Source organism: Felis catus, chromosome E1 (assembly GCF_018350175.1).
Source record: "Felis catus isolate Fca126 chromosome E1, F.catus_Fca126_mat1.0, whole genome shotgun sequence".
Lineage (NCBI taxonomy): Eukaryota > Metazoa > Chordata > Mammalia > Carnivora > Felidae > Felis > Felis catus.
The window spans coordinates 18,690,718-18,718,627 of NC_058381.1; the positions used below are offsets into that span (position 1 = coordinate 18,690,718).

The window sequence follows — 27,910 nt, forward strand, 5'->3', positions numbered from 1 at the left end:
CCCCAGAGAGGCTGCTGATACGTTGGAAGGCATAGTTTGGCTCCCCTGGCTCAACAGAACTAACAATCACTCAATTCAGTGAAAAACAAAGCAGACAAAACCCCCCGAAAGGTCCACCCAGTAGTTGAACTGAATTGACCTTCTCGGTCCACACGCAGGCTCATCCAAAACAACCGGCGTGTCCTGCCTCAAGGTCATGCCGTCAAGTCAGTGGCACAGCGGACGCTTGAATCGAGGTCTTCCTTCACAGCCCTTATCCCTCGGGATTATGTGATCCCTGTAATTGTTGGGAGAAAATGGGGCTGTGACCACAGAAAAATCTCATGGAGCACAAAGGCTCAGGCCTCTCCCCTGAACAATTGATGGAGGCACCGTGCATGGTAGGAGTCCTGTTTCCTCGCTGGGGGCCTTGGGGGTGAGCGGGCATCAGCTTCCGCGCTGTGATGTGGGCAGACAGACGGATGCTGCCTGCCTCTCGCACAGGACAGTGGGCGGGAGCTGTACTGGGTTCAGAACGCTGTAAGCAAAGCACTTCAGAAGGAGGATTACGCCGCATTATTAGCATAAACCAGGAACCTATTGATCTGGCTGATTAGAAAACCCTTCCAAGGCACTGGGGTAATTAGCACAATTTACGGAGTAGCGGTTATCAGCTTCATTGCTTAATTAACAATGTAAATATCTTCCTAAATGACATTTTATAATCATGATCAGATCCTCCAGCGTTTGCCCCGGTTGCTGCTAATTCCTTCCCAGATGTACGGATAGCTGCCTTTTTTCCCCCGTGCCTAACCTCACTTCCCTGCAGCACACACGGTAAAGCAATCGCACCCGGCCCACATCTCCTCTTTTGTATCTTACTGGGGGTCCAGTCTGCCTTCCACTTTCCGGCGCAAAATATACAGTCTGCCAATTGAATTGCCAATTAAAAGTACTTAATTAGACGTGAAAGGGGAGTTCTGTCATGTTCTGGATTCTGAACTATTTTTTATTTATGTGCTTAGCAGGCTAAGTCATCTTGAATTAGCATCACATTTTTCCCTCTGAAGAACATGTGAGAAATGAGGCTATTAGGAGGAGAGGTTTAACACAATATTTGTGTATACCAGTCATGGGTGCAGAGAATCAGCCCCAACGCATATGTCGCTTTGGCAAGCAGGGTTACTCTTCATATTTATTTTACTGCCTTATCATTTCTTGTTGAATTAATGTTTGCAATAGAATATTTGGCCTGCCTAATCAAGCATGTGTGCCGGGAATTTGATTGTTTCATTTATTTATTTATTTATTAGTAGTAGTAGTATTTTTTTTTTTTTACTTTAAATTCATCTAGTCTCTCGAGCATCAAGGCCATACTGAAAAGATTCTTGTTCGACAACGAAGTTCCAAAATGGCATACACACAAATGCAAATCTTTACGGAGCCCCCGGGCGTGGAAAGGTCAGAGGCTCGCGTAACCTTCGCTTAGAAGGATGCCCCCAAAGCTTTCCATTACTGGAGGCCTGATGATTTCAGTCAGTGGATTATCATTCACTTCTGATCTTTTTGCTCCCACTAAGCACACGGTGGCCAACGCAGATACACATATACAAAGTATGTGGGGGGGGGGGGGCGTGTAGTCCAAACTGGTGCCTATTACATTGGTAAAATGGTAGGGCAAAGATGAATTTTGGAGGAATTTGCAGTGGGGTTTAATCAACCCTCTTGCCCTTGCTCCCCATTATCATTGATTTGTGTGATAAGTGCCAATTATATGTGTCATAAGTATACTTCTTTTTGCTGAAGACAAGAGATCTTATGTGTGATGCAAATAAGGGTTCTCAGAATGCTAATTTCGTAATGAGCCCATGCATTCTTCAAGGAGTTTATAGTCTAGAGGGGGAATAAAACATGTGCCTAAATAATTATAATGCAAAGTAGGAAACTGGCACGTCCTGAGACGGTACAGAAGGAATTATGGCCAAAAGAGGGTGGAGAAATAAATTATCGTTGAGAGATTCAGGAAGGCCTGCTTGAAGGTTGGGGAGAATTGGCATAAAAGCAAACTGAGAGTCCCGGGTGTGGTTTCCAGACGAGGCGGAGAGCAGGAAGAAAACAGAGGTGGGATGGCATGAAATGTAAGCGAGGAACAAGATGTTTACCACAGCCATTGCTGGGCGAATGTGAAGGAAAGCCCCACAGATAAGGCTGGGGAGGCAGGACAGGGCTCTGCCACGCAGAACCTGGAATCTGCACCGCGCTCTATAGACCAGAGACTGGCAAACGTTTTTTTTGCAAACGGTCTGAGAGTAAAGATTTTAGGCTTTGGGGAACGTGTGGGCTCTGCTCCAGCTAACTCAACTCTGCCACCGTAGCACAAAAGCAGCCACGGAGTGCGGCGCCCGGGTGGCTCAGTCAGTCGAGCGACCCACGCTTGGTTTTGGCTCCGCTCCTGATCTCTATCTCGTGGTTTCCAGAGTTCGAGCCCCGCGTCGGGCTCGGCGCGCGCTGGCAGCACGGAGCCTGCTTGGGATTCTCTCTCTCTCTCTCTCTCCCTCCCCCCACTTGTACGGTCTCCGTCTCCCTCAAATAAATAGACTTAAAAAAAAAAGCGGCCACAGACAACACGAAAAAGAATGGGCGGTTCCAATAAAATACTGGACCCTGCAATGTGAGTTTCTTGCCACTTTCCCATGTCACAAACTATTCTTCTGATTTTTTTCCTACTGTCGCCTGCTACTGAGATGGGCAGGGATACGAAGCTATAACGATCTTCTAACCTCTGAGTTTTTCTTTACTCCGTCAGCAGAGAGCCAAGCGTTGATGAGCCCGCACCCACCCCGGGGCAGACAGCTATGAAGTCCGGGCGCCAGACTCTGATGGCGCATGCGTGCATCAGCAACGTGCTCTCCTCGGCGGCTGTGGGCCAGGACTGAGCTTCAGCTCACAGCACTAGGGCACCTTGAGGGCTGTGGGCTCCCGGTAGGCTTGACAGTATTTGGTAATAAAAAACAAATACTTGGGTCAAGAGTTTTGACAGTACGTCTGGGGGAAACACGGTACACAGACCGTCCTCTACTTTTATGAACCCACCCTTTGGTGTGCTACACACGGACATCCCTGAACCACCTTCCCCGTGCTGCATTAGGTCTTTCCGTACATCAGCAGGCTAATAATAACTTCCATCCATCTCTCGTGTGAGGTTATATAGTTTCCAGCAAGTGGTTTTCCTCCGCCCCAACCTCCTCCTGCCCCCAGTGCCCCTCTACGAACCCGACCTCCGGGACTAGCCTGGAGTGTAGACTGGTGGTCCTGCGGGAAAACCCAGAGCCCCTGCCGGCTCTCTTTCCCACCCAGATTCCCCGGGAGCTAATGCAGGGCCCAGGGAAGCAGATCTGGAAGGAATGTTGAACTACCGTTTTCCTTTGTGAGCTGGATCAAAGCAGTGGTCTATCTCATTTCCACATACACCTGATATAACAAAGGGGTCTTAAAAACAGAAAATAAAATGGTTTTTTTTCCCCCTGATTTAGAATTACATGTTTACGCTGGAATAAAAGGGGTCTCATTTATCTCCTTCTCCTTCTGTTCTCTGCCCTCTCTTCTCTCACCCATAAAAGGATTTCATTTTTCCCCCCCGAACAATAGCTACATTGAACAATATATGGTAAGGAAAAGGTTACTTGGGTGACTCACTTAATTTTACAATGCTTCTAGAAGGTGTGGTCAGCTGACCCAAAGGCTGCTGGGAAGTTAGGGACAGAGAGAGGGCCGTTGCTTATGACAATATGGAAGCCATTGAAAGCCTTGTGAAGAGCAGTATCAGTGGCATGAAGGTGGAGACCAATGGAACGTCCTGAAGGATGCATGAATGGGTGAGTGACTGAGGAGGTGAGACGGCCTGTGTAGACAACTTTAATGATGACTTCGCGTCATTTTGACCTCAGTTTAAGTGCCACCTCTTTGGAGTCAGCTAAAGTAGCCATCTGGTGACTATCATGTGCCCATATTTTATTGCTCTACAAAGCACTTACGATCTGATCCTATCTTCTTTCTTTCTTTGTTGTTCTCTGCCCCTAAGACACCACACGTATATGACGGTAATGTGGGGTTTTGGTTTTGGTTTTGGTTTTTTGTTTTGTTTTGTTGTTGTTGTTGTTGTTGTGTGTGTCTCCAGAACCTAAAAGTCTGCTTGGTACCTCAAAGATGTTCTATACACTTTTGTCGAATGGATGGATAAAAGTTTGGCTATCACGGAGAGCGGAGAAATAGCCCAGTGCTTTTCATATTGTCATACGCCTCCGAACCAAATACTGGGGATCTCGTTAAAATGCAGATTCTGATTCTGCAGCTCTGGGGTGGAAGATTCTGTATTTCCTAAACAGGCTCCCAAGTGAGGCCAGTGCTCCTGGTCCGTGAACCACATCTGGAGTGGCAAAGCCCTTAGACCACATTGGGTGTCACTTGGAATGAACAGGTGAAGGAAAGGACATTAATGGAGCAGGAGAGAGGGGATAACCGTAGAAGCAAAGATTTTAGGAAGACAGAGGGGACAGAGAACCAGCAGAGGGACTGGTTTTTCTTCCTTTTTTTTTTTTAAATTAATGTTTATTTCATGGGGCGCCTGGTTGGCGCAGTCGGTTAAGCGTCCGACTTCAGCCAGGTCACGATCTCGCGGTCTGTGGGTTCGAGCCCCGCGTCGGGCTCTGGGCTGATGGCTCAGAGCCTGGAGCCTGTTTCCGATTCTGTGTCTCCCTCTGTCTCCGCCCCTCCCCCGTTCATGCTCTGTCTCTCTCTGTCCCAAAAATAAATAAAAAACGTTGAAAAAAAATTAAAAAAAAATAAATTAATGTTTATTTTATTTTTGAAAGACAGAGAGTCAGTGGGGGAGAGGCAGAAAGAGAGGGAAACAAAGGATCCGAAGCAGACTCTGTTCTGACAGCAGACAGCCTGATGCAAGGCTCGAACTCACGGACCATGAGATCATGACCCGAGCCAAAGTTGGACGCTTAACTGACTGAGCCACCCAGGCACCCTGGGACTGGTTTTTCAAAGGCAGAAGGAAACTCCCCAGGAGAGAGGGAGAAGGGGAGAGAAGAAGAGGTAGCTCTCCACTGACGGTGTCTAACTTTTCAGTGAGGTCATCAGCTGAGAGTGAGGGTGGAGGTGGGCTGTGGGAGTTCTGAGAGACAGGCAGCATCCAGTATGCCTTTGTGTTGAGATCATAAATGTAAAACCCGTCAGCTCTGTGTCATTTTCTCAGCACCAATCTACGTGGGTGCAGGATGCGGAAGGAGGTAACTAACAGGAACTGGAGGAGACATACCCTGGAGGAGACATTCCCATGCCCTTCGGTGGAATAACTGAGGCGAGGTTCCACATTGGCTTCCCAGCAAGGGGAAGTTCAGTTGCCCATGGTGATAACTTGCTGGGCAAGCTTCTTTCTATGTATGGGCTGCCTTCCCTTCCCTGTCTCACTTCCCTTCCTGGATGTTTTCTAGGATCACCTTCCAAGTAAATTACTTGCTCCCAAACCCTGGCTTCCAAGTCTTCTTCTGGGGGAATCCGACGTAAGGTATATGCCCTTATAAGCTGTAATGCATCCCATGGAGCAGGGTACAGGCTACTCTTTAGGGGGGGAAGTGTTGTCTGTCCCAGTGCCAAATGGGAGTAGGGGCATCATGAAGGTTGAGAATGACACCTGTGAGTTGGGATCTAAAAAAGAAGCAGAAAGGAACATGGCGTTTTTGAGGGCCAGAAAGGTCACTGTGGGGGGCGCCTGGGTGGCTCAGTTGAATAAGCGTCTGATTCTTGGTTTTGGCTCAGGTCATGATCTCGCGGTTTGTGAGACTGAGCCCCGCCTCAGGCTCTGCGCTGACAGCGAGGAGCCTGCTTGGGATTTTCTCTCTTGCTCTCTCTGCCCCTCCCACCCTTGCTCTCTCTCAAAATAAAAAAATAAACTTAAAAAAAAAAAAAAAAAGGCCATCGTGGCTGCAGCCGGGGACCGGGGCCATGAAGTGAAGCCTAAGAGGCCAGACCCTGCAGGGTCCTGTAGAACATGATAAGGAGGTTGGCACATCTATGCAGAGAATATAGACAGGCCATTGAGAGGTCCGAGGCAGCCAGTGACAAGATCAGATCTGCCCCCAGTAAGAAACAGAGAAGGGAAGAAGAGGGGCAGTGGGAGAGAGGAGGTCCAGAGGCCTCTACGGGGACCCAGAGCTTGGCACAGAGTTTTGCACATGGTGGAGTCTCAATAAATGTTGGTTGAAGTGGAAGGTAACTACTAACCACATATTTGATTGACCAGAACACCCTATTTCCTGGCCAAAATGAGTACTGGTTTTTCTTAATTAACGGTGCCCTGCTTAACTTTATCAAGCCTTTCTCTTCAGAACAGCATCGATCCAATGACTCCCTTCTACCTTTTCTCATTCTCCACTGTCCTGTGTTTGTCTCTTCTTGTCTCGCCTACCTTATCCTCTACACCTCTCCGTCCCTCCTCTTCTCAAATAATCCTATTCACTAAAGTTCATTATATCTTCCACTCTCCATTTCTTCTTCCTCTTTTTTTTTTTTTTTGATGTTTATTTATTTTTGAGAAAGAGAGACAGAGTGCGAGCAGGGGAGGGGAAGAGAGAGAGAGGGAGACACAGAATCCGAAGCAGGCTCCAGGCTCCGAGCCGTCAGCACAGAGCCCGACGCGGGGCTCGAACCCATGAACCGCGAGATCATGACCTGAGCCAAAATCAGATGTTTAAAGGACTGAACCACCCAGGCATTCCCCCCCTCCCCCGCCCCCAGTCTCTATTTCTATTAAATGTGGCCTTAACTCTTATCTGTGGCCCTCTTATTCATATGCAGATTCATATTCAGAGATGACAAACATCTGATCATCAATGTGGTCTCACGTGTGGCCACTGTAAATATATTACCACAGAACACACCAAGAGATATTGAATGATATGTAGCAGTCAGCAAGTTTAGATTTAGGGAGCGGCAGAAAGTAATACAAGATGGATGGAGGTCCAGGAAGGCGAAAGCCTAGGCTGTAAATTACTCTCCTAGTGTATGTTGTAAATAGTCACAATTGTTCTCTTTTCTCTCTTGTGTTCCTTTTTATGAAAACAATCTTGAAATCCTGGCTCATCCTCTTCTTCAACCCAGCAACTAAAGCAAAAAGACACGAGGTGTCTGAGATTTCACATAACCTTTTATACCCAATATTTTTATTGTCTTAAAAACAAACCTTCGGTAGTCGGTGGGGGTTATGTTTTACACCAGCCTGGGGTGGAGAAGATGTATTCATCGGGCTTTCCGTTTTCACCCTGGGGTCCCCTTTTGGCACATTCACCAGTCACCCCATGCCCCTCACCCGGTGCTCTGGCGGGATTTGAGACATGCAAATTGCAAACTGGTAAATAGCAACTTTGCATATTTTGAATAGAAGGGAACAACACCGTACCACTCATTCCGTTCACAGGGAAATCTGAGATAATGGGAGTGAGAGCAAGGGCAGACCGAGGGTCCTAAGTGTTTTCTTCAAAGTGTTTATTATGCTTATTAAATCTATTGTACAGTGATGAATTAATTTGAATTATTTACATGGTCAGCCTTTGAGACAATAACCTGATTTAACCAGACGATGCAAATGTATCATTTCTCTTTGAAATCTAAAAACGGGTTCAAACTGGAAGAAGCATCAGGACTTGTATCTCTTCCTACAAATACTGGTTGCGAACCTGTAGTTGTCAGGTTAAATGACATAATGTCAGGAATCAAGAGAATGTGGTGATGTATTTCTTGGGAAAGTCGATAAACTCCCCTGTGAGAACATGTCCCCTGGACAGCCAACTCTTGGGTGACAAATTTCTCAAGGAAGTCTTTCAATTCCATTTATCTGTAAAATATCCTGCACTGTCGGACGTGAGGGTGTTCATCTGCTAACATGTCAACGTAAAGGAAAGCGACATAGTAAGAATGATTGGGTTTTCATTAGATTATGGGCCTGGTGTCATTTTAGTGAGTTTGGGCTTTGGTTATTTTACTACTGAAGCTGTGAAGAATCTAACGTTGCTGTCAAGTCTCAAGTATTATAATCCAATTATTATTTTTAAAAAAAATTTTTTTTTCAACTTTTTAAATTTATTTTTTTGGGACAGAGAGAGACAGAGCATGAACGGGGGAGGGGCAGAGAGAGAGGGAGACACAGAATCGGAAACAGGCTCCAGGCTCCGAGCCATCCGCCCAGAGCCCGACGCGGGGCTTGAACTCCCGGACCGCGAGATCGTGACCTGGCTGAAGTCGGACGCTTAACCGACTGCGCCACCCAGGCGCCCCCAATTATTATTTTTTTTAAGAACGAGGTTTTCCATTATGACTTGGACAAACATTGGGGAAAAAAATCGGAAATCGTTGTCCAAGCCTATCTTACTTCGGATTATGTTTTTTTTTTTTTCTTGTCGTTTGGATGTTTATAAGGCATTTTTATGAACTGTAAAATCGTGATTCTGAAGGTGGTGTCTTTCGGAGGTAAAGTGAACAGCTTGCGTCTTAAATATTTTATGAGATCTAGGTATTAGAACAATGTTTCTGCTGCAGGAACACAGCGATCTCGGAACAAAAGAGAGATGGGGCCAAAGAACGGACTGTGAAATTTCTTCAAAATATTAAGTGATACTGAGGCTGAAAACAGGAATGGATGGTGATACAGCAGATTGTTCCTAATAAGGGCTTTAAAAGCCTAATGATTTATTGATTGGGTCTTCACTTATGATGCGCCCCTGACTCTGCGTAACTCTGAGGGCGGATTTATGAGGGTGTACAATCATCTTTCAGCTATGTTGGGTCCAAGGCTAAATATTGAAAATGAATGGAAGGATGGAGGCAATTGTCTGAATATTTCAGGGGAGGAACACCCACACGATTGGTGTGTTAGGTGAAGGCCGGTGTATTAGGCGAAGAGGAAAAACAAACGGGAGGGAGGAAAAACTCGAAAGGGAGTTAGCAAAAAACACGAGAGAAAAAGTCTAACGTCAAAAACCAAACCAAAAAAACCCCAAAAAACAAACAAACAAAAAAACCCCACTACTCCTGTGAAGAAATATCCCCTGCTGCTCTTCTTCTAAAAGGAGAAAAACAGATTCTCGGATGCCACCCGGGAGCAATATTTTCCTCTCAAAAAAGAAGAAGAAAGAAGAAGAAGAAGAAAAAGTTGTCCTGTTAAATCAGCTACACACGGAGTCAGTGTGTGTAAGGAAATCAGCCTTTTCATTACAAATGGGCTTAAAAAGCCCTAGAGAAGAGAGACGTGTACAGAAGCAATATCATCCGCTAACAACCCAACTCTCTTTCAGACAGCTTAGAGATCAGCAGCATCATTGAACAGGGGGTTTGTCTTAAGATAAAGACTCATCTTTCTTTCTTTCAGGATATAACACTTGTATTTAAATCAATTCAGAGAAGCACTTTAGCTCTAAACATTAGCGAGCAGGGAGAGCCTATTTAATAAAACAGCATTATTTCATTTTCAAAGAATGATACCGGCAGTAGCTGAGTTTAAATTCTGTATTCTGTTCCTCAATTATAATTACAGATGGGTCTGAAAGGAAGCATGCCTATTACTGTCATATTTATTCTTTTGACAGGTGTTATGGGACTGTAATTTGATGAAATGACTCAAAACGCAGATTCCCTTACAAATACAATTCCCGTCATCAACACGAGGGGTTTAGGGAAAGTCCTCCAGCAAGCCTCCTCACAAATCTTGAACACCCCTAATGTTTTAGCAGTGATCCGTGTTCAGGAATATGGGGGAGAGCCTGCCTTCGGGGCTTACATCCGAGGCAGCAACAGCCAGAAGGGAAGAGTGGGTGTTCAAGGCCGTCAGCGAGGCAGCTTTCTTTTTCCATTGGGCGGGGTCGGATCAGGGAAGGGGCACCCAGCGGGTCTTGCCTGTAGGGTTTCCTCACGAACAGACCCCAGCCCCTCCTGCCGGCCGGCAGAGGGCGCTCCGCGAACAGCCGCCGGGCGGGGGCGGGGCCGCGCCGGGCTCGGGGCGCAGGCGCACTTGGGGCTGCCGCGTCCGCCGCGTCCGGGGTTGACGTTGCCCAGTGGAGGCGGGTGAGCCGAGCGGCGCCGGCGGAGGGCGGGAGACGAGACGCGGGCGGGTGCGCGCGCGCGCGGGCTGGAGCCGCCTGGCGCGGCGGGGCGGGCTGGGGCAGGGAGGCCTCGGGCGTCCTCGGCTTTGCGCGGCCTGTGGCCGACCCGCGGGGACCTGCGCGGTCCCCTTTCGCTCCGCGTGGTCGGTCGTGGCCGCGGAGGGCCGGGTGTCCTGGCGCGCGGCTCGCGGAGGCGCCGGGCCCGTCGCAGGCCTGGCGGGCGGCTCGGAGGAGGGGAGAAGGCCCCAGGGCTCGGGGAGGGTCGTGGGGCCACAGGGAGCCCAGGGGATTCCGGGCGCCTGTGCGAAACGCTCACTCTCTGGCACACACGTCCGCGCTCAGCCTCGGCTGGGCTATTTTTCGTAAAGGTTTTATTTCTAATCTCTACACCCAACGTGGGGGTCGAACTGACAGCCCCGAGATCAGGAGTGGCATGGTCCACTGACAGAGCCAGCCAAGCGCCCATTTTTCAAACCGGGGGGCGGGGGGGGGGGGCTTCGCAGTCCGTCCGCCCCCATCAAGCTCCCCGGGAGCTTTGCTTGCCTGCAATAACCTTCATGTTTTGATGGATGCTTCTGCATAACACATCTAGTCACGCGGAGGCCCAAACCCCTTGGTCCTCAAGACTATTTTTGTTTTTGTTTTGTGTTTACATAGCATACGACTCATTTAAAGGGCACAATTGAATGTCTTTTAGCATATTCAAGAGCTGTGCATCCATGCCATAATCAATTTCAGAACATATTCATTGTCCCCAAAAGAAACCTCTCCTTTAGCTGTCACTTTCAACCTCCCATTTCCCCCAGCCCTAGGCAACCCCTCATCGACTTGCCATCTCTGTGGATTTGCACGTTCTGCACACTTTGTGTAAGTGGGCTCGTGTAATATTTGGTCTTCGGTGGTTGGCTTCTTTCACAGAAGTGACGTTTTCTAGGTTTGCCCATATTGTAGCTTGTATCAGTTCATTTCTTTACTACAAAATAATATTCCGTTGTATGAATATTTTATTTATCCATTCATCAGTTGATAGACCTTAGAATTGATCTTAAAAAATTTTTTTTAATGTTTATTTATTTTTGAGACAGAGAGAGACAGAGCATGAACGGGGGAGGGCCAGAGAGAGAGGGAGACAGAGAATCTGAAGCAGGCTCCAGGCTCCGAGCTGTCAGCACAGAGCCCGATGCGGGGCTTGAACTCACAGACCGTGAGATCATGACCTGAGCCGAAGTCGGAGGCTCAACCGACTGAGCCAACCTTAGAATTAATCTTAACTCCTCCACTCCTACCAGGCCTTTCTGGATCTGACCCAGCCTTCCTGGACAGCATTCTGTTTGCTCCTGCTCTCCCCCTTGCCTCAGTCCCTGGGCTCCTTTGGGCCTGGCAGTGCCTTTCTCCCTCAGACCTTCATTCAAACTGCTGTCTGCCTTCACCACCCCATCGCCAACTCCTACTCCTCCTTGAGACCTCAGATTTAATGTCCTTGTCTCAAGAAACCTTTGACCCTTGACTGGGCGAGAGATCCCATGAGCCCATCTTACAGGGACCTGAATTCCACCTTGTAGTAATTAGTTATAATTGAAGAATTAGTTTTCATTTGACGTTAATGTTCAGGGTCTTCTGTTTGTTTCTGGAACCCCAGTACCTAGCACCTTGCTGGTGCTCCGTGACTATTTCAGTACTTGCCCACGCGTGCTTACTATGTATCAGGCACTCTACTATACTAGGGACACGGTCATGAACAAAATAAATGGACGCCCTGCTTTCTGGAGTTTACATTCCAGTGGGGGATACAATGAAATATATGTCAGGTGGTAAAGAGTGCCGTGAAGAAGGATAGCCGGGACTGCACAGTGGTCAGGGAAGTCTTAAGTGAGACCTGGATTCATTTGCGGGGGAGCAACATAAATGCTGGGAGTGGTTGGGTAAGGGAAGGCCGGAGGGAGGGAGAGCATGAGAGGAGAAGGATAAATCCAGAGCCTTCGGCTCAGCCATCCCCTGAGATGAGCCCTGTATGTGGGTAGCAGCTTGTTAGGAGGGTGGAGACCTGGGTACGAAGCCCAGCTGTGCTCTCACCTAGTTCTGTGTGAGCCTGAGCCTCAGTGTTCCTCCTCTGTAAAATGGGAGCAACCGAGTTGTAGATTCAGTAGCCCGTATGGAGGGCCCTGACCTGGCAGATGGATAACCGCTTCCTTCTCTCACCCTCAAACCACAGTGATGCGTTGTGGCCTGCGTGGGGGAGGCCACGGCCACAGGGCAGCCTAACATCACAATGACTCACTGCAGGTTGCTGCTTGCCCTGCTCCGACACCGGCATGTTCGTCTTTTGTCTGATTTTTCCAGTTTGCTTTGGCCGGGATAGCTCAGCCGGTCCACTTTCAACTGCTAAAGGCTCAGGGGGGTTGAGCTCAAAAAATAGGATGTGCAGGGTGGCTGGCTCGCTGGCCTTTGAGACAGCAGGTGTGGGAGAATGAGCTGAGGATCCAGAGCCAGGGATTCGGGGGCCTGAGTTTGAGACCTGGCTCTGCCACCTGCTGGCTCTGTGATTTCAGGACAGCCCCTGTCCTGGCTTTAGTTTCCTCCCTGGTAAACGGAGATCAATCAACACCCATGTTTTGAGCTTCTGTTATCCTGTGGGCACCGTTAACCGTGGAGGGATGACTCCTGTAATACAGTCTGTGTCCTCCAGGAGCTTACAGTCAGCAAGGAACAAATAGGCAGCTAGAGTAGGAAAGGGTATGATGTTCAAGCACCTGATAATATGTGGCACTACCGTGCTGGGCACTGACGTCAGCCCGCGTGATCTTTACAACCCCCTCCTCGCCACGAGGTACACATCTCGTGCTTCAGTTTACAGAGGAGGCCGCAGAATATAGAGAAGTCAAACAAGTTGTGCAGGATCACGTAGCTCGTGAATGACAGAGGTGGGCTCCTAAATCAGGGTTGTTTGTCATCAAAACCCTCTCTGTGCCTCTTCCGTCACGCTGGGATAAGTGTGAGACCTTATTAGAGGGCTATGGGCAGCATGGGGTGTGAGCCTTGAGGGGGTGACATGGGAGCTGAATCTGTAAGGGTAAAGACGAATTCTTGAGGCAGGTGAAGGGGGAAGAGAGGTGTTGACGAGCACAGCACATTTCAGAGATGCTATTACCAATAGTTACTAAGCGCGTTGTATGTGCCGGGCACTGTGCCGGCTGGTTTAGGAGTTATTTAATCCTTACAACGATTCCGTGTAGGAAATACTACCAGTTGCCCCACTGGCAGATGTGTCACTGCCTCCAGGGTGGAAGCTGAGAAACTTGCCCGGGTCCCACAACTGGCAAGTGATGGAGCCGGGATTTGCACGCAGACTGCCTGATCCCAAAGCCCGTGAACTTCGCCCCGCAGTTCAGCGTGTGGCTAGAACGCAGGGAGTGTGGGAAGGACAGCAGGAGATGAGCTTGATGAGAGAAGTTGGAACCAGATGTCGGAAGGTCGTGGGTAAAGAACACTCTACAGAGGTTTCGGAGCAGTGTGTGTGTGTGTTTAGGAAGTATCCTTCGGTTGGACTGGAGAGAGAGATTCGGATAGTCTGAGCAAGGCATTGTTCCAAAGCTGAGAGCCAAGGTACTGCCCAGGTGCAGGACCTTGAAGGAGTGGGGGAGGCACTGAGGACCAGGAGGGTGAGGGGAACAGAGGGTGGGTCTTGAGAGCCTCGACCCACGACCCACGTAGGAAAGGGACTAGAGGAGCAAGGACTGCCGCCCCGTTTCTAGCTCGGGAGAATGCGCATGTGCAAGGCGAAGCCCCGGTGGTGGGGGAGCAGAACCACTCTGCTTCTGTAATTGCGACTTTCCCCATCCAGAGAAATAATTGCATATTTAAACAATGGCCTGTGCAGGCTTAATTTAGCCTTGTATCAGTGCCCAATAGGGCATAATTTCTGGTCATTTTCTGTAGTTCCATTCTTTTCTTTTTTTAAATATATGACTTTCCCCCACCTATTTTTAGGTGCCCTTTGTCAGGGCACAGGGTAGCGAAACCGACAGTGGGGTTAAATGAGGCCATAGGCCTGTTTCTCAGCCTCTGTACCAATGATACCACTTGGCTCCCAGGAAATTCCCTTTGTGGCTTTATTTTTCACTCTTTTCCTTTATTCTGTTATATTCTCCTTTGGGTTTCCTAAGAGCTTTTTTAGCATTTCCTTAGTTGCCCCTTTTCTTTGTCTGTGTAATTGACATCAGCCTTGTGACTTTTTTTTTTTTTCATCTTTGTGCCGCAGGAAGCTATAGATGGTGTCCTTGGGTTTCAGAAAAGCACAGAGCAAAGTTATATGAAGAAGGTTGAAAAAATAAGTAGTGAGTAATAGCACGGTCAAGTGCTTTCATGAATGCAGACCTAGTCCTGAATGAGCCCCAGGAGGGTTCTCTGTGGGGTCCTTAGCCCTGACCCGGGCAGCGTTTTGTGGATGGCTCAGATATGGACATAGCTGGTGTTAGAAGCACGTAGGGGCATGGGCTTTGGAATCAAACAGACCTAGATTTGATTCCTGACCTTACCATGTAATTAATAGCTGTGTGGTCTCTGGCAAGTTACTTAACCTCTCAGAGCCCCAGTTTCATCATCTATAAAATGGGGCTAATGATATGTACCCCATAAGATCACACATGTAAAGCTCCCAACACCTACCTCTCACATATTGATCACTCCCTGAATGGTAGGTAGTAAGACGTGTCATCAGCTGTGCAGAGAGCTTGAGGTAGGACAACTAGGTAACATGTCGGGCTGTTCATCTCTGGTCCCAGGCCCGAGTCCAGAGCCACACACATGCTGGATGCTCTGAATGACACTGTATGGGTGACTGGCACAGCTCACTGGGGCTAAAGTCTCTCTCTGTGTCCCCCATTTGTGCCTGGTATGTGATTGTTTCTGTGCCTTTATTGTGCCGAATTGAGTTGAGTTGGATAACAGACAGGATCACGTACCCCAGAGATTGTGGCCGATGACGACTCTGGACTGAACTAATAGAATACAAGGTGGGAATTTAAAAACAGTTCATGGAAAAAAGGTTCCTCTGAGCTGAATGCCAGGGGCACATGGGGGCCTGAGCAGAGAATGCAGTCAGCAGCATGCCTTGAACTCCCAAGTAAAGGAGGTGACATTGCCACCTGAGCCCCAGGTGGCCAGAACAGAGCTGGTCAGAACACAGGGAAACCGCAGCTTTTCCACTGGACAGTATATCTAAGAGCGAGATCAGTAATGAGGGTGTGTGTGTGTCCAGAGGAGGCTGAGGGGGAAGGGGAAGCATTGGGAGAGGCTAGAACCTCCAGGGTGGGTATCTTGGAAAAGAATGGCTACAGGGCTGGGGTAATTGACTGAACAGTGACAGACTGGACTTGGGGGCCAGTTAGGGAGACTTGAGCCCCAAAGGGCAGAGCTCAGACCAATGACTAGAAGTTTACAGAGCAGATTTTAGCTCAGACCCGAAGGGACTTTGTGACAACTCTGGCAGAATGGAAATGGGGAGCTTGGACTTGGGAGGTCATGAGCTCCCTGCCACGAGGGAGTGTAAGGGAGAAAAGCTGGATGACTCCCTGCCAGGGATGTGGAAAAGAGATTTTTTTTTTTTACCACGGATGGGAAAAGGTTGCCTTCAGTGCTCTGGTTTTGAAAGACTCCCTACTTTGGATGATTTTTCTGCTCGTTCAGTTAACACCTTTTACCGAGCACCTCCCATCAGTCAAGCCATGCCACCTTAGGTATTTTTATAACCCTGTAATTCATTGAAGGCTACAGGATGAATAACCAGAACTCGGTCCTGATTTGGGAAAAAGCTAAATACATTTCACCTGCTCTTCAGTTTGATTTCAAAGAGAAAAAAAGATGGCTTTTTTTCCTCTCTCTCTCTCTCTCTGATGTCGGCAGAGGTAACTAAAATCAATGAAATCCATAAGCCTCTGCCAGTCTCAGTTTGCACGACCGGCTTCCTTCAGCAGGCCATTTTTATCTTGGGTAGAAGCCTCGAACGGCATCATAACATACTGTTTTCCCTTCTGCTTTCCCAGGGGCGGAGAAGGGCCGGGGAAGAGGGCCTCCTGTTTAGTGACAGCATGTGTGCTGTCTTACTTAATCCTCACGTCAGTCTTGCCATGACCTGGGGCCCGTGTTTTCACTGTTCCACCTCAGTCTTCAGGGTGCGGGAAAGTTGACTGAAGGTTGTTGCGGGGGAGGGAGGGTTCGACCTGACACCCTTCTGTTGCGTGACCACTGCCTGCCAGGCATGCTGTGAGTAACAAAGCCGCGCCAGGCAGAGAGTAGAGGGCATGGGGAATTTGGTTGCAGATGGGATAGAGATTGGCAGTTGACTGGGGAAAGCCTTGAACGCCCCCCGCCCAACACCACCACCCTACACACGCATACCGGTGAGCTTAGACTTTGTTCTGTGGGTGCCGTTAGAGGATATTAAGCAAGACACTCATAGATGAGATTTTTGTTGTTAGTTGCTCCTGTTCTGGCTGAGTATAGGGAGGGAATGAAGAAGAGACATGTCAGAAGGGTGTTGGGTTAATCCAGGAGAGAGGCTCCAAGAGCCTAGAAGAGCCAAGGGAAAGGAAGGGCCCCTTTCCTTTAAGAGCTCAGGGAGGTTAGGGGTACCCGCGTGGCTCAGTTGGTTAAGCATCTGGCTTCGGCTCAGGTTATGATCTCATGGTTGTGGGTTCGAGCCCCGCGTCGGGCTCTATGCCGACAGCTCCGAGCCTGGGGCCTGCTTTGGATTCTGTGTTTCCCTCTCACTCTGCCCCTCCCCTGCTCATGCTCTGAATTTCTCTCTCAGAAAATAAACATCAAAAACGAAACAGAACCTCTTCAGGGAGGTTGGGGCCCTGGAGTTACAGGCAGAGTCCACATCTCAGCCCCACCATTTCCTAGGTGTATATTCACGATCAGCCTCAGTTTCCACATCTGCACAATGGGATGATGTTTTTTCCCCAGAGGGTTGTTGTAAAAATGTCTCGCACCACGCTTAGCACATTGGTCAGCTCTCAGGCAAGGATGAATTTCTTGGGGGAAAGGATTTGAGGATATTTTTACCTGGTGGCCTGTCCAGACTGAATGAGGCAGGAGGCAGAAGCAAGTGAGTTGGAGGGAAGCTGAGGGGACTGGAAAGGCTTGGCACAGATGGGTGGGGAAGGGGGGGTGGGTGTTGCTGCTGGAGGTGATGGGTAGGAGTACCGGGGGCCTGGAGATGCCGAGGTTGCTCAGCCAGCGAGCATTGGTGGGGGGGTGTGCTTGGTACCGTGCTTGTCCCGGGGGAGTTTGATCTGGTTGGGGAGGGTGGGGAGACAAACACTCGGAGCCCCGGGCGATACCTGGTGACCTGAGCCGCCACAACGGGCTATGGGCAAACAGATAAGGGAGCAAAGAGTCTGTGTGGGCGTGAGAGGGGATTGGAAGACCTAACCCAAAAGAAATTTCCTGGAAGAGTGTTAGGGACTCACACAATCAAGGGAGAAGGCTGGAGAACTGGGCAGGCATCTAGACGTTCCTGGAAGGCCAGGAGGCAGGAGCCACAAGGACAGTTCAGAACAGGAAGCGGCTGATCAGGGCACACCATTGCTGGGATGCATGAACTCATTTTCAGGCTCTGTCTAACCCTGTTCAGGAACCCATCTCCAGAGGTGGGGAGCCCTCAGTTGGCCTCGCCTGGGTCTAATGCTCTCCTTGTGGCCAGGAGAGATGTAGCCATGGACAACAGTCTCAGCAGACGAGACTCAATGGGAGGAAGTCATCCCCTAAAAGGAAATTGGTGGGGCGGGTGGGGGGGGGGGGAAGGGAGGGAAGCTGAGCTTAGGAAGAGTAACACCCACGTGGACCCTGGAGCCAGACCTCCCCGGGTGGAAATCCTGGCTTCTGCCTTCGTAGCGGTGTGTGACCTTGGGCAAATTTCTTAACCTTCTTTTTGCCTCTGTTTCTGTGTAAAAGGAGAGCATAAAGGTACCTTCTTGTAGGATTGTTGTGAAAATGAAGTGAATTCGTGTGCATGGTTTAGAATAGTATCTATCACGTGATGCATATTCAGTAAGGCTGTCGTACGAATAACTGTATGTGCTTCTTCTTCTTATTTGTTGTCAGCACTAAAGGAACTACGGGGGTGTGTCAAGGTGCCTGGCAGGTGGAGGAGTGATGGGGGATGAACCTGGGCGGGTAAGAAGGCTTCAGGAATTGGTGTCAGCCTAACAAGTTTAAGACTTTATCCCCTAGGTAAGGGGAAAGCCGTGGAAGAGTTTTTCTAAAATAACTTTCCGTTACAAAGAATTTCAAAATATAGAGAAGTCGAAACGAGAGCGCACCGTCCACCCTTACCGCTGCCACCTGAACGCAATCTTCACGTTTTGCCACGTTTGCTTTTCCTTTCTCACCCTACCTTTTCTCGTTTTGTGTTGTCTTCTGGGGAACCGTGTGAAAGTAAGTTGCAGACATGATGACACGGGTCTGGATGCTTCCTTCCGCTTGCTGAGAATGAGGACATTCTCCCGCACAACACATTGTCGGCGTCCCTACGAAAATGACTAATCGATAATCATAATCATGGCGCGTCCAGCTGTGGGAAGATTTTAAGTTGAGCGTTAGACAAGGCACTGTGGCCGCCATGTGGAGGGTGGCCGAAAGGGGGCCGAGGGCTGGTAAATACCCTTCCAGTTATCCAAGTAGCAGATGATGAAGACTGAACTAGAGTGAGGTGGGGTGATGAGGGCTGTTTGAGGTACCCACAGGTCTCCCACTGAATATGGTAGCAAGGATGCTGGGTCAACGAAGGCTTCCGCAGGGAGGTGCCAGACCTTGGAGCTGAGTGTTGAAGGATCCGGAGACCCGCAGGGAGCAGGTGGTACGCAAGAGTAGGAGAATTCATTCAACACATGAATGTGGAACATCTACTGTCATGGTTATGTTTATGTGTCAAGTTGACCGGCCATGGGGTGCCCAGTTGGTTAGCCAAACATTATTCTGGGTGTGTTTGTGAGGGTGTTTTTGGATGAGATTAACGTTTAAATCACCAGACTGAGTAAAGCAGATTGCCCTCCCTAATGTGGGCAGGCCTCATCGGAGCACTTGAAGTCCAGCATAGAACAATAGGCTGACCCTCCCCTGAGTGAGAGAGGATTCTCCTGGCTGATGGCCGTCAGCCTGGGACAATAATCACGTGAGCCAATTCCTTATAAATAATATACATATATGAATATATCTGTATATATTCTCTCTCTCTATTGGTTCTGTGTCTCTGGGGAACCCAATGTCACGGTGCAAAGACTAACACGTGAACACGACACAGGCTGTCGTGGAATGTGCCACCCAGAGCTCAGTTTGCCTAGACGCTGCAGTGAGTGATAGGAAATGTGATGAGGGGTGGGCAGGGGCCAGATCAAAAGGGGCCTCGGAGGCCATGGGAAGGAGTATGGATTTTGTTCCATAGGCCAGTGCTTTCCAAACTTCAGTACCACTTTCATGATTTTTTAAAAGTTTATTTGTTGTGAGAGAAAGAGAGGGTCAGGGAGAGAGGGAGAGAGAATCCCAAGCAGGCTTCTCGCTCACAGCGTGGAGCCCAGTGTTGGAGTTCCGTCTCCCAGATAGAGAGGCCATGACCTGAGCTGAAATCGAGAGCCGGATGCTTAATAGACTGAGCCACCCAGCCACCCCCACTTTCATGATTTTCGCCATATCCGCATTGCAACTGCCTTCTGACTTGCTTGATAATTTTAAAATAGTGTTGCGGGGTGTCTGGATGGCTCAGTTGGTTAAACATCTGACTCTTGGTTTCAGCTCAGGTCATGACCTCACGGTTCGCGAGTTTGAGCTGCATGTCGGGCTCCGCACTGACAGTGCGGGGCCTGCTTCGGATCCTCTGTCTCTCTTTCTCTTTCTCTCTCTCAAAATAAATCAGCTTGCATGATTTCTCTCTCAAAAATAAGTGAACATTAGAAAAAAGAGATAAAAAGGAAAAATTAAGGAATAAAATCAGTTCTGTGCCCGTTCCTTTTTTAAACTGTCTTAAGCCACAAAACCAATGACATTATGGTATTTTTTGGTCATTACACATGAAAACAAATATAAAATCATTACAATAAAGAGGCATCGGTCCACGTGCTGCTTGAAATAATTTCACATTTGCCACACATTTTGGGAAGGTTGTCACGAGCGGCAGGGACAGGGGTGGATATCAGCTCAAGGGTTTCGGGCAGGAGCGTGCCATGTTGAGAGTCATGTTTTGGGAAGATTCACTGGCTGTCAAGTGGTGAATAGATTGGAAGATAGGGAGGCCTGCTGGGAATTCTGGCCGTTGCCCACGGGAGCTCTGATAACAGTCTGAAGCATGGATTATGCAGTGGGAAGAGAGGAGGGAGCAGATTGGAGGGGGCATTCAGAGGTGGATTTGGATAGGACTTAGAGACCGTGGCATGAGATTGAGGCAGGAAGACGAGGCTAGGTTGGCTCAGTGCTGGTTTTGGGTTGGTTGCCTGGGAAGACCGAGGTACCATCACAGAGGCAGGGAGCCTAGGAGAGGCCGAGGTCAAGCGCAAAGAGCAGGATGTGCCAAGCAGTTGTTTGGGGCCCCAGGGTTTGGCTAGAGTTTTAGCGGCGATGCTCTGGAGTTCGTTGCCCCTTAATAGCCAACCCACACTTTAAATTAAATTAAAACATTTTTAGTTGAACTCTTCTGAGTGGACCCACACATGCATTCTCTGCTACTTATTACTGAGAATGACTAAGTATTATAATTGAGCTGAAAATAATCTCCCGCCCATACTTGCTGGGTTGGTTTCTAAGTATTGCTGGGGTTTTTAACTACTGAAACAAAGTTGTGCTCTTTCCAAATGTTAATCTGGAAGACTGCAGATGGTAACCATCTGTTCCACGACTAGCATTTTACAATATTTGATTAGCACTTTATATAGTTTGGGGAAGCCTGCCAGTGGAGTCTGCCCATCAGGTGGGCACTTTGGCGTTATGTCCTCCGTGGTGGCCCTCGAAGGTCTTTGCCCCCACCGTGTGGGGTTCCCCTGTTTTTCGGAGGCCTTTAAGTGCAACTAGTCAGACTGGCGGGTTGATATTCATGGCAGGAGGATCTTAGGGGCCTTGCACCGTTCGCACTCTTCCTTAGAGCTGGAACCATCAGAGCTCATCAGGGGAGCAGGATTTGGGAGGGTGGGATCTGTCCATCAGTTAGGGCTCTGGGTGCCAGGTAACAAAACAGTAAACCCAAGCTGCTTTGGTAAAGGGGATCAGTTGGCTCGGACCCTTTTTTTTTTTTTTTCTTTTTAAGTTCATTTATTTAGAGAGAGAGAGAGTGAGTGGGGAGGGGCAGAGAGAGAGGGAGACCGAGAATCCCACACAGGCTCCGCACTGCCAGCGCAGAGCCCGATGAGGGGCTCCAACTCCCAAGCCGTGAGATCATGGCCTGAGCCGAAGTGTGACGCTTAACCCGCTGAACGACTCAGGTGCCCCAGCTCAGATCCTTGAAAAGTCTAGAGGCGGGACTGCCTTCAGGTGGATGGACTGGCTTCAAGAGGAGGCAAGAGCGAATGCTTCCCGCAGCAAGTCTGGAGGGAAAAAAAGGAGGCCTTTCCACTCACCCCTGCAGAGGTGGTAAGATTCACTCTGACTGGGCCAGCTTCCATCACGTGCCCACATGTGGATGCAGGGCTCTGATTGGTCGGGCCTGGAGTGGAGCCCTGTCCAGGCCTGGGTGCAGAGGCCTGGGGAGGGGGGGATGGCCAGTCACACATCGGGGCCGCTGGCAAAAGGGAGGAAGGGTGGGTGCAGACAAGCACCTGTCCATCCCGGTGTCATGGCAGCAGCCCAGAGGAGCAGGGGGCATTGGCGAACTGAGCTGTGGAGACAGGCGGTTATTGTTGCCAGGGAGATAATATGCTGGAAATGGAAGGAAGGAGCCTCTGAAACTAGCTACTTCATGAATTCCCTTTCTCAGTTTAAGAACCTGTGATAGATTTAGTATTCTGGTTCTCTCTCTCTTTTTTTTTTTTTTTTTTGAAGGGGAGGGAGTTGTCTCTCTTCTTTCCATGTTACTTTGAAACTAAGGGCAGTCACTTAATCTTGGTCTTTCAGCTCCTTCGTTTGGAACATAGTGAGCTTCCCTCTCGGAGAGGGGAGATCTGTACAGAGGAGATAACAGTTTCCATTCAGTCCAGTTCGACAAGCGGGGCACGAAGCCCCGGGGCCTGGGCTAGGCTGCACAGGCTTGGCAGCAGATGAATCCTCAGCCGAGTGGACAGCACTGTAACAGCTCTAGAGCAGGGCACTTGCAGCCCCTCAGGCCGGGACAGTCAGGAAGGGCTTCCCAGAGGAAGGGACACCGAGCCGGACCTAGAAGGATGGACACGAGTTCCTCGCGTGGAGGAGGAGGGGAGGGGAGCTTGACGCGAAAGTGACGGCAGGTGCGAAGGCATCAAGAGGGTGCCGATTTGGGGGATCTGGGAGAAGTTCCATGGGGCTGACTGCGAGATGAGCCCAGGACCCCGGTTCCAGAGCACATTCTGGCATCAGGGTGGAGGAGACTGGAGAGTGACAGGCTGAAGGCAGGGACGCCTTCAGGGTGAGATGCTGTGGTAGAGGTCGAGGCAGGAGCCTAGCAGGTCTGGGCAAGCTCCCGGGTGACGTCGATGCCACTGGTCCAGGACCACACTTTGAGTGGCGAGGCTCAGACCTCTGGACGTTCTCCCCTCTGTTGCCTGTAGTCAGCCCGTTTCTCAGTCTTGCGGTGCGGGGTCTTCCTGCTTGTCACCCCTACCCTGCCCGTCCGTGGCACCTCGTCCCCCACCAGCGGAAGTTGGCTTCCAGAAAGAAGGCACCAGGATGAGGCTGGGCATCTCCCCTCTGGTCCCTGCGGGCCTGCTCCGGGCTGAGACTTCTGCAGGACGGAATGCCCAGCCCGAGCTTGGGGTCTGGGCTCTGTGGAGCGTGGCACGAAGGCGACCTGGCCTCCACGTTGTATCAAACCCGCTTCACAGAGCCGTGGAACGTGGGGGGTCAGGGCCAAGTACCGGCTTGATGCCTTAGGAGCGACGCTTTCTGTGTTTTCCAGGGACCGAGGGTCTGGAAGATGGCCCCACTCCCAGGGGCAGAGCTGGTCCAGAGGCCAGTTCAGCTCTACCGATACCTGCTGCGCTGTTGTCAACAGCTGCCCACCAAGGGCATCCAGGAGCATTACAGACACGCGGTCAGGCAGGTGGGAGCAGTGTGTACTGGGCTTGGGATGGGGGGGGGTGGTTCCCATGATAGGGGACCCATCTCAGGGCTGGGGGCAGGGAGCGGGGTGCAGGGATAGTCTCTCGGGTGGCAGTGAGGGGGAGGGGCGGCAGTCTGGTAAGAGCCACCAAAAACCACAGCCCAGCCCCTCTGTCTGATTTTCGCTCAAAAAACAGAAGCTGTATCATCCAGCGCCTCAGCTCTGTACCAGGGCTCAAATAAGGCAGCTCAAATGGATACTTAAAATAAAATATGGGACACGACATCATGTTGACGGGCATTCCTGCCAATAACGCACAGCCTGACTTTACTCAGGAGAAAACGTCAGGCGAATCCATAACGGACGGGCCATTTCGCACACAGCTGGCCTCTGCTCATCCAGCCAATGCGTCAGTGTCATGAAACACTAGGAGAGCTGTGCTTTCAAGGGGACGAAAGAGACACGACCACTCAATGTAATGAGTGGATTGGATTCTGGACCAGAAAACAAAACAAAACAAAACACAATGATTCAAAAGGACGTTATCGGAGAAATTCGTGAGATTGGAATTTGGGCTATTGATGAGAGAGTAGTATTATATCAATGTTGAATTTTTTGGATTTGACTCCCACGGTTATATAAGAGAGAATCTCCTTGTTGAAACACACTGAAGTGTTTAGGGGCTCGGGGCATGATGTCTGCAACTTTTAAATGCTCCCCCTCCCCCCCGCCTCAAATGGAGCACAAACCCATAAAAAGAGAGCATGATAAAGCAAATGTGGGGAGATGTTCACAATTGGTGATTCTGGTAGGGAATTCATTTGTATTCTTGCAGCTTTTCTGTGGGTTAGAAATGATTTCTAAATAAAAAGTTGAACTAAACTGAATGCAAATAGAATGTGGAAAGCATAGAAAAAATAGAGGTAGCAACAGACAGGCTGTGGAAACACGGAGGAGGGCGCAGCTGTCTGTCTGAGGGCGCCACGGAGGACTTCCCAGGGGCGAGCGTTTGAGATGCTCCTGAAGACCAATCGGAGGATGTGTGGGGTCGAGGGTGACCGGGCAGAGAGGGTACCAGTTCTTTGTGGAGGGCCCTGAGTGCCACACCAATGAACTTGAGCCTCCCGATCCGTCTCAAGGGTGAACACGTGGCTGGGAGCAAACAGCAGCCCTGCATTGCTCTGCATCGGGCCTGGCTGGATCTTCCGGTCACCTTCACGGCTGCCCTTCCCTCTGCTTGGCCTTGCAGCACGGGCCAGGGGAAGCCTGGCTATTGTGGAGCCTGGTGAAAGCAGATTCCTGGGAGGAGCAAAGGAAACTGAGGGATGGACGTTTCCCTTGGGCCCGTGCTGCCTGATAACCTTTGGGCCCAGCTTAATTGGGGGTAACTTGGGGGCCAGTCTTCCATTTTGTAATTGCTCTGCTGGCCGGAGGACAGGCTGTGTGGCTGAATAGACCAGGATTTAAATGCTGGCGCCATTGCATGGTGGCAAGTTGGGGTGTCTGAGCCTCTGTTTCCTCATCTCTGGGTGGGATCGTCATCACGGTCTACGGAGGGGTAAGAGTGATATGAGTGGAAAGGGGCCGCAGCGCGTCTGGCCTGTGACTGGTGCTCTGAAGATGCTGGTCCTGTGAATTTTGCCTCGTCATCTTTTTTTATGCTTCAACTTCCAGAGTTTCCGGGTTCATTCAGATGAAGACAGTCCTGAGAGAATCCAGCAGATTATTAAAAGAGCCATTGAAGATGCTGACTGGATCATGAACAAAGTAAGGGCCCGGCTCCCGGCTCCACCTGCCCAGCCTGCACGTTGATAGCTGTAATCTCTGTGACCACCAGGGGTCACCCCTGCCCCACGGTTGAACCCCTCCCCGCCGGCCGCTCCCCTCCTCCAGAAGCCCAGAGGTGATGACAGGTGCCTTGCTGGTTGCATCTGTTTTCTGCAAGGAGTGGGGTGTTCTCAATCCCTAAAGGCAGACAGTGCTGAAGAAGCTGCGATGGTGGGGCAGGAAGAAGGAAGAGAAAGGTCTTTGTGATGCCTCAGACGCGAAAGCTTTCTTGGGGAACAGTGAGCTCCCTGTGTCCGGGGTGCTCACACTGAGGCAGGGCCATTGAGAAAACATCCAAGTGTCGATTGTGGTAGAGGGAGGGAAGGAGTCAGAAATAGAGGCTAACTTGCTGGTCCTTACACATTGGTGTTAGAACAACCCCCCCTTCCTTCTAAATCACAGTCTCGAGACCCAGGGTCCAGGATTCTGTTTGGAAACTCAGTGATTGGACTAGATGGCTTCTGAGGGTCCTTCTCTATCTGAGATTAAAAAAAATTTTTTTTAATGTTTATTTATTTTTGAGAGAGACACAGAGACAGAGAGTGAGTGGGGGAGAAGCAGAGAGAGAGAGGGAGGTAAAGAATCCGAAGCAGGCTCCAGGCTCTGAGCTGTCAGCACAGAGCCCGACACGGGGTTTGAACCCCCGAACCGCGAGATCATGACCTGAGCCAAAGTTGGGCGCTTAACTGACTGAGCCACCCAGGCGCCCCCCCCGAGATTTTTTTTTTTAATATTTATTCATTTTTGCGAGAGCATGAGCTGGAGCAGAGAGGGGAACAGAGGATCTGAAGCGGGCTCTGCACTGACAGCAGTGAGCCTGATGTGGGGCTCGAACTCACCAACCGTGAGATCATGACCTGAGCCGAAGTCAGATGCTAAACCGACTGAGATTTTCTTTTCTTTGAACAAGACTCCGCTTAAAGATTAGGATGGACCTGCTGCACGTTCACTTCTAATGTTCCAGTGCCTTTCTTATGCACCCCCTCCCCACCCCCCGCCACCGCTGCCAGCTTCTTCTTCCATTAGAGAGGAAAGGCGGTCCAGGTGCCGACTAGGGATTTCACCGTCTGGTGCCTGCGGTGCCCCCTCCTCCGAGAAGCCCCTGCGAGAGGTGGCTGAGGCCCAGATGGTTCTCGGGATTTCCCGGGTTCTCCCTCACCCACTTCTAATGATCTCTCTGTCTCACAGTATAAAAAACAAAACTGAGACTCTGGGGCCTGAAGAACGAAGCTGTCCTAAAGACACTGAAGTTGAGAGACCGTCTCCTGGAGCTAATCGGCGGCGGCAGTTCTGAAACATCCATTGGCCTTGCTGGCTGAGAGCAGGGAATGCGGGGCGGCAGAAGCTGACGTTTGCTCAGATGGCTCCTTCTGCCACGTCCTGTGTCCCCAGCATTCTCGATGTTTGCCTTTCCGGCCGGTTACAATGTGAGATTTGGGGAGAATATGCTTCGGCGCTTTGCTTTGAACGTGGTTCATTTTATCTGGATGTTGTCCTTCGAGACTCAGAGGGGGCGTCCCCTCCGATGGCAGACGTGCAGAGGACAGGGCGTGGGTTTTAGAATCAGTCGGGTCTGGGTTCGAATCTCAGTTCTGCGGCTTGTCAAGGGCGTTGCCCTTGAGCTCAGACTCCTCCTCTGTCAGGATGAAATACGATGAGACTGCAGGACCTGGTGCACGGTGGCGCCACTAAATGTCCCCCTGAGGAGGCCATCCTGCGCCGCCCCTTCCTCCGCTCCCACGGAGCTCACACATCTCTCTGGCACACTCCTCGACGGGCCTTAGTTGTTTGCGGGCTTGTCCCGCCCTGCTTGTTGTCCCTGAACCCTCATGGGCCCACCGGGCCTAGCCGTCCGCCAAGCGGCTACTCCTCCTGGCCCTGTCCTTCCTTGAAGTCCTGGTCCTTGTCCTCACGGAGTTTCTAGTGTCCCTGAAGTGGTGACACGCAGGCTGCACGGAACAAGGAAGAATGGCAAGGCAGCGACGGGAGACACCGAATCGTGCAGGCTCCTGTGAACCTGTGACCTGCCCCAATGGCCCTGCTTTGCCTCCGTCTCGGAAGGAAGAAGGGAGGCAGGGAGGACGGGAGGGAGGTGGGGAGCAAGCATTCCTGTGGGTTATGGCGAGCCTGAAATCCGTGGAGAGACAGGCTGTTCCCAGTTGGAACACATGCAACGCATCCCAGTTCCACAGACGTTGCTCTTGGGAAACATACTTGGCCTAGTTCAGCCTCGGTTTCCCCATCTCCAGTGGAGGAACGCCCACGCCTACCTGCCAGGGCTGCAGTATGGAGTCCTGAGCTCTGACGTGAGCCAGGTGCTTCACACGGAAGCTGGCTCGGAGAGCTGGCTGCCCGCCGTGGCTGGTTACCAGTTAGGGAGCCTTGCTTCGCAGATGGGGAGATGGAAGCACGGACAGGTTGAGCCCCCTTTCCTGGTCACCTGGCGGCTAAGCCAGGTGTGTCTGAATCTACGAAACACCACGGGTTTGGGAGGGAGAGGGGAGCAGCAGAGGGAGGGAAGGCGGCCAGGAAGGACTGAGAGGCCAGGCCAGAGCGGAGAAGCCACGTTGGGACCTGAGTATCGTCCAAAGACTCTCAGCAGAGGGACGAGCTAGCATGTTTGTGACCCTGCTTCGTCTTACGTCTTAAAGTGACTCGGATACATCAGTATGCGCTTGACTGAGCAGCAAATAAGGAAGTAAATATATCCGTTTTTGAAAGCTCCGGT

General features: G+C 50.3%; 2 protein-coding genes across 2 annotated transcripts in view; both read left to right on the forward strand.

The window, feature by feature from the left end:
• Nucleotides 1–3,832: 3,832 nt before the first annotated feature.
• LYRM9 (LYR motif containing 9) lies at nt 3,833–27,906 on the forward strand. The gene is made up of 4 exons (XM_003996520.6): nt 3,833–3,854; nt 23,212–23,355; nt 25,030–25,122; nt 26,371–27,906. The coding sequence occupies exons 1-4, from the start codon at nt 3,843–3,845 to the stop codon at nt 26,386–26,388; spliced, it is 267 nt and encodes an 88-aa protein (XP_003996569.3). The 5' UTR covers nt 3,833–3,842; the 3' UTR covers nt 26,389–27,906.
• The window catches only part of NOS2 (nitric oxide synthase 2), a 119,734-nt gene continuing 115,135 nt past the window's right edge, over nt 23,312–27,910 (forward strand). The window contains exons 1-2 of the mRNA XM_045044087.1: nt 23,312–23,355; nt 25,030–25,122. The gene's annotated coding sequence lies outside the window, so the exon portion shown is untranslated. The remainder of the gene's footprint in view (nt 23,356–25,029; nt 25,123–27,910) is intronic.

Coding starts and splice junctions, on each gene's coding strand:
- LYRM9 (XM_003996520.6), top strand. Junction 23,356..25,029: donor ACAGACACGCGGTCAGGCAG/GTGGGAGCAGTG, acceptor TTCAACTTCCAG/AGTTTCCGGGTTCATTCAGA.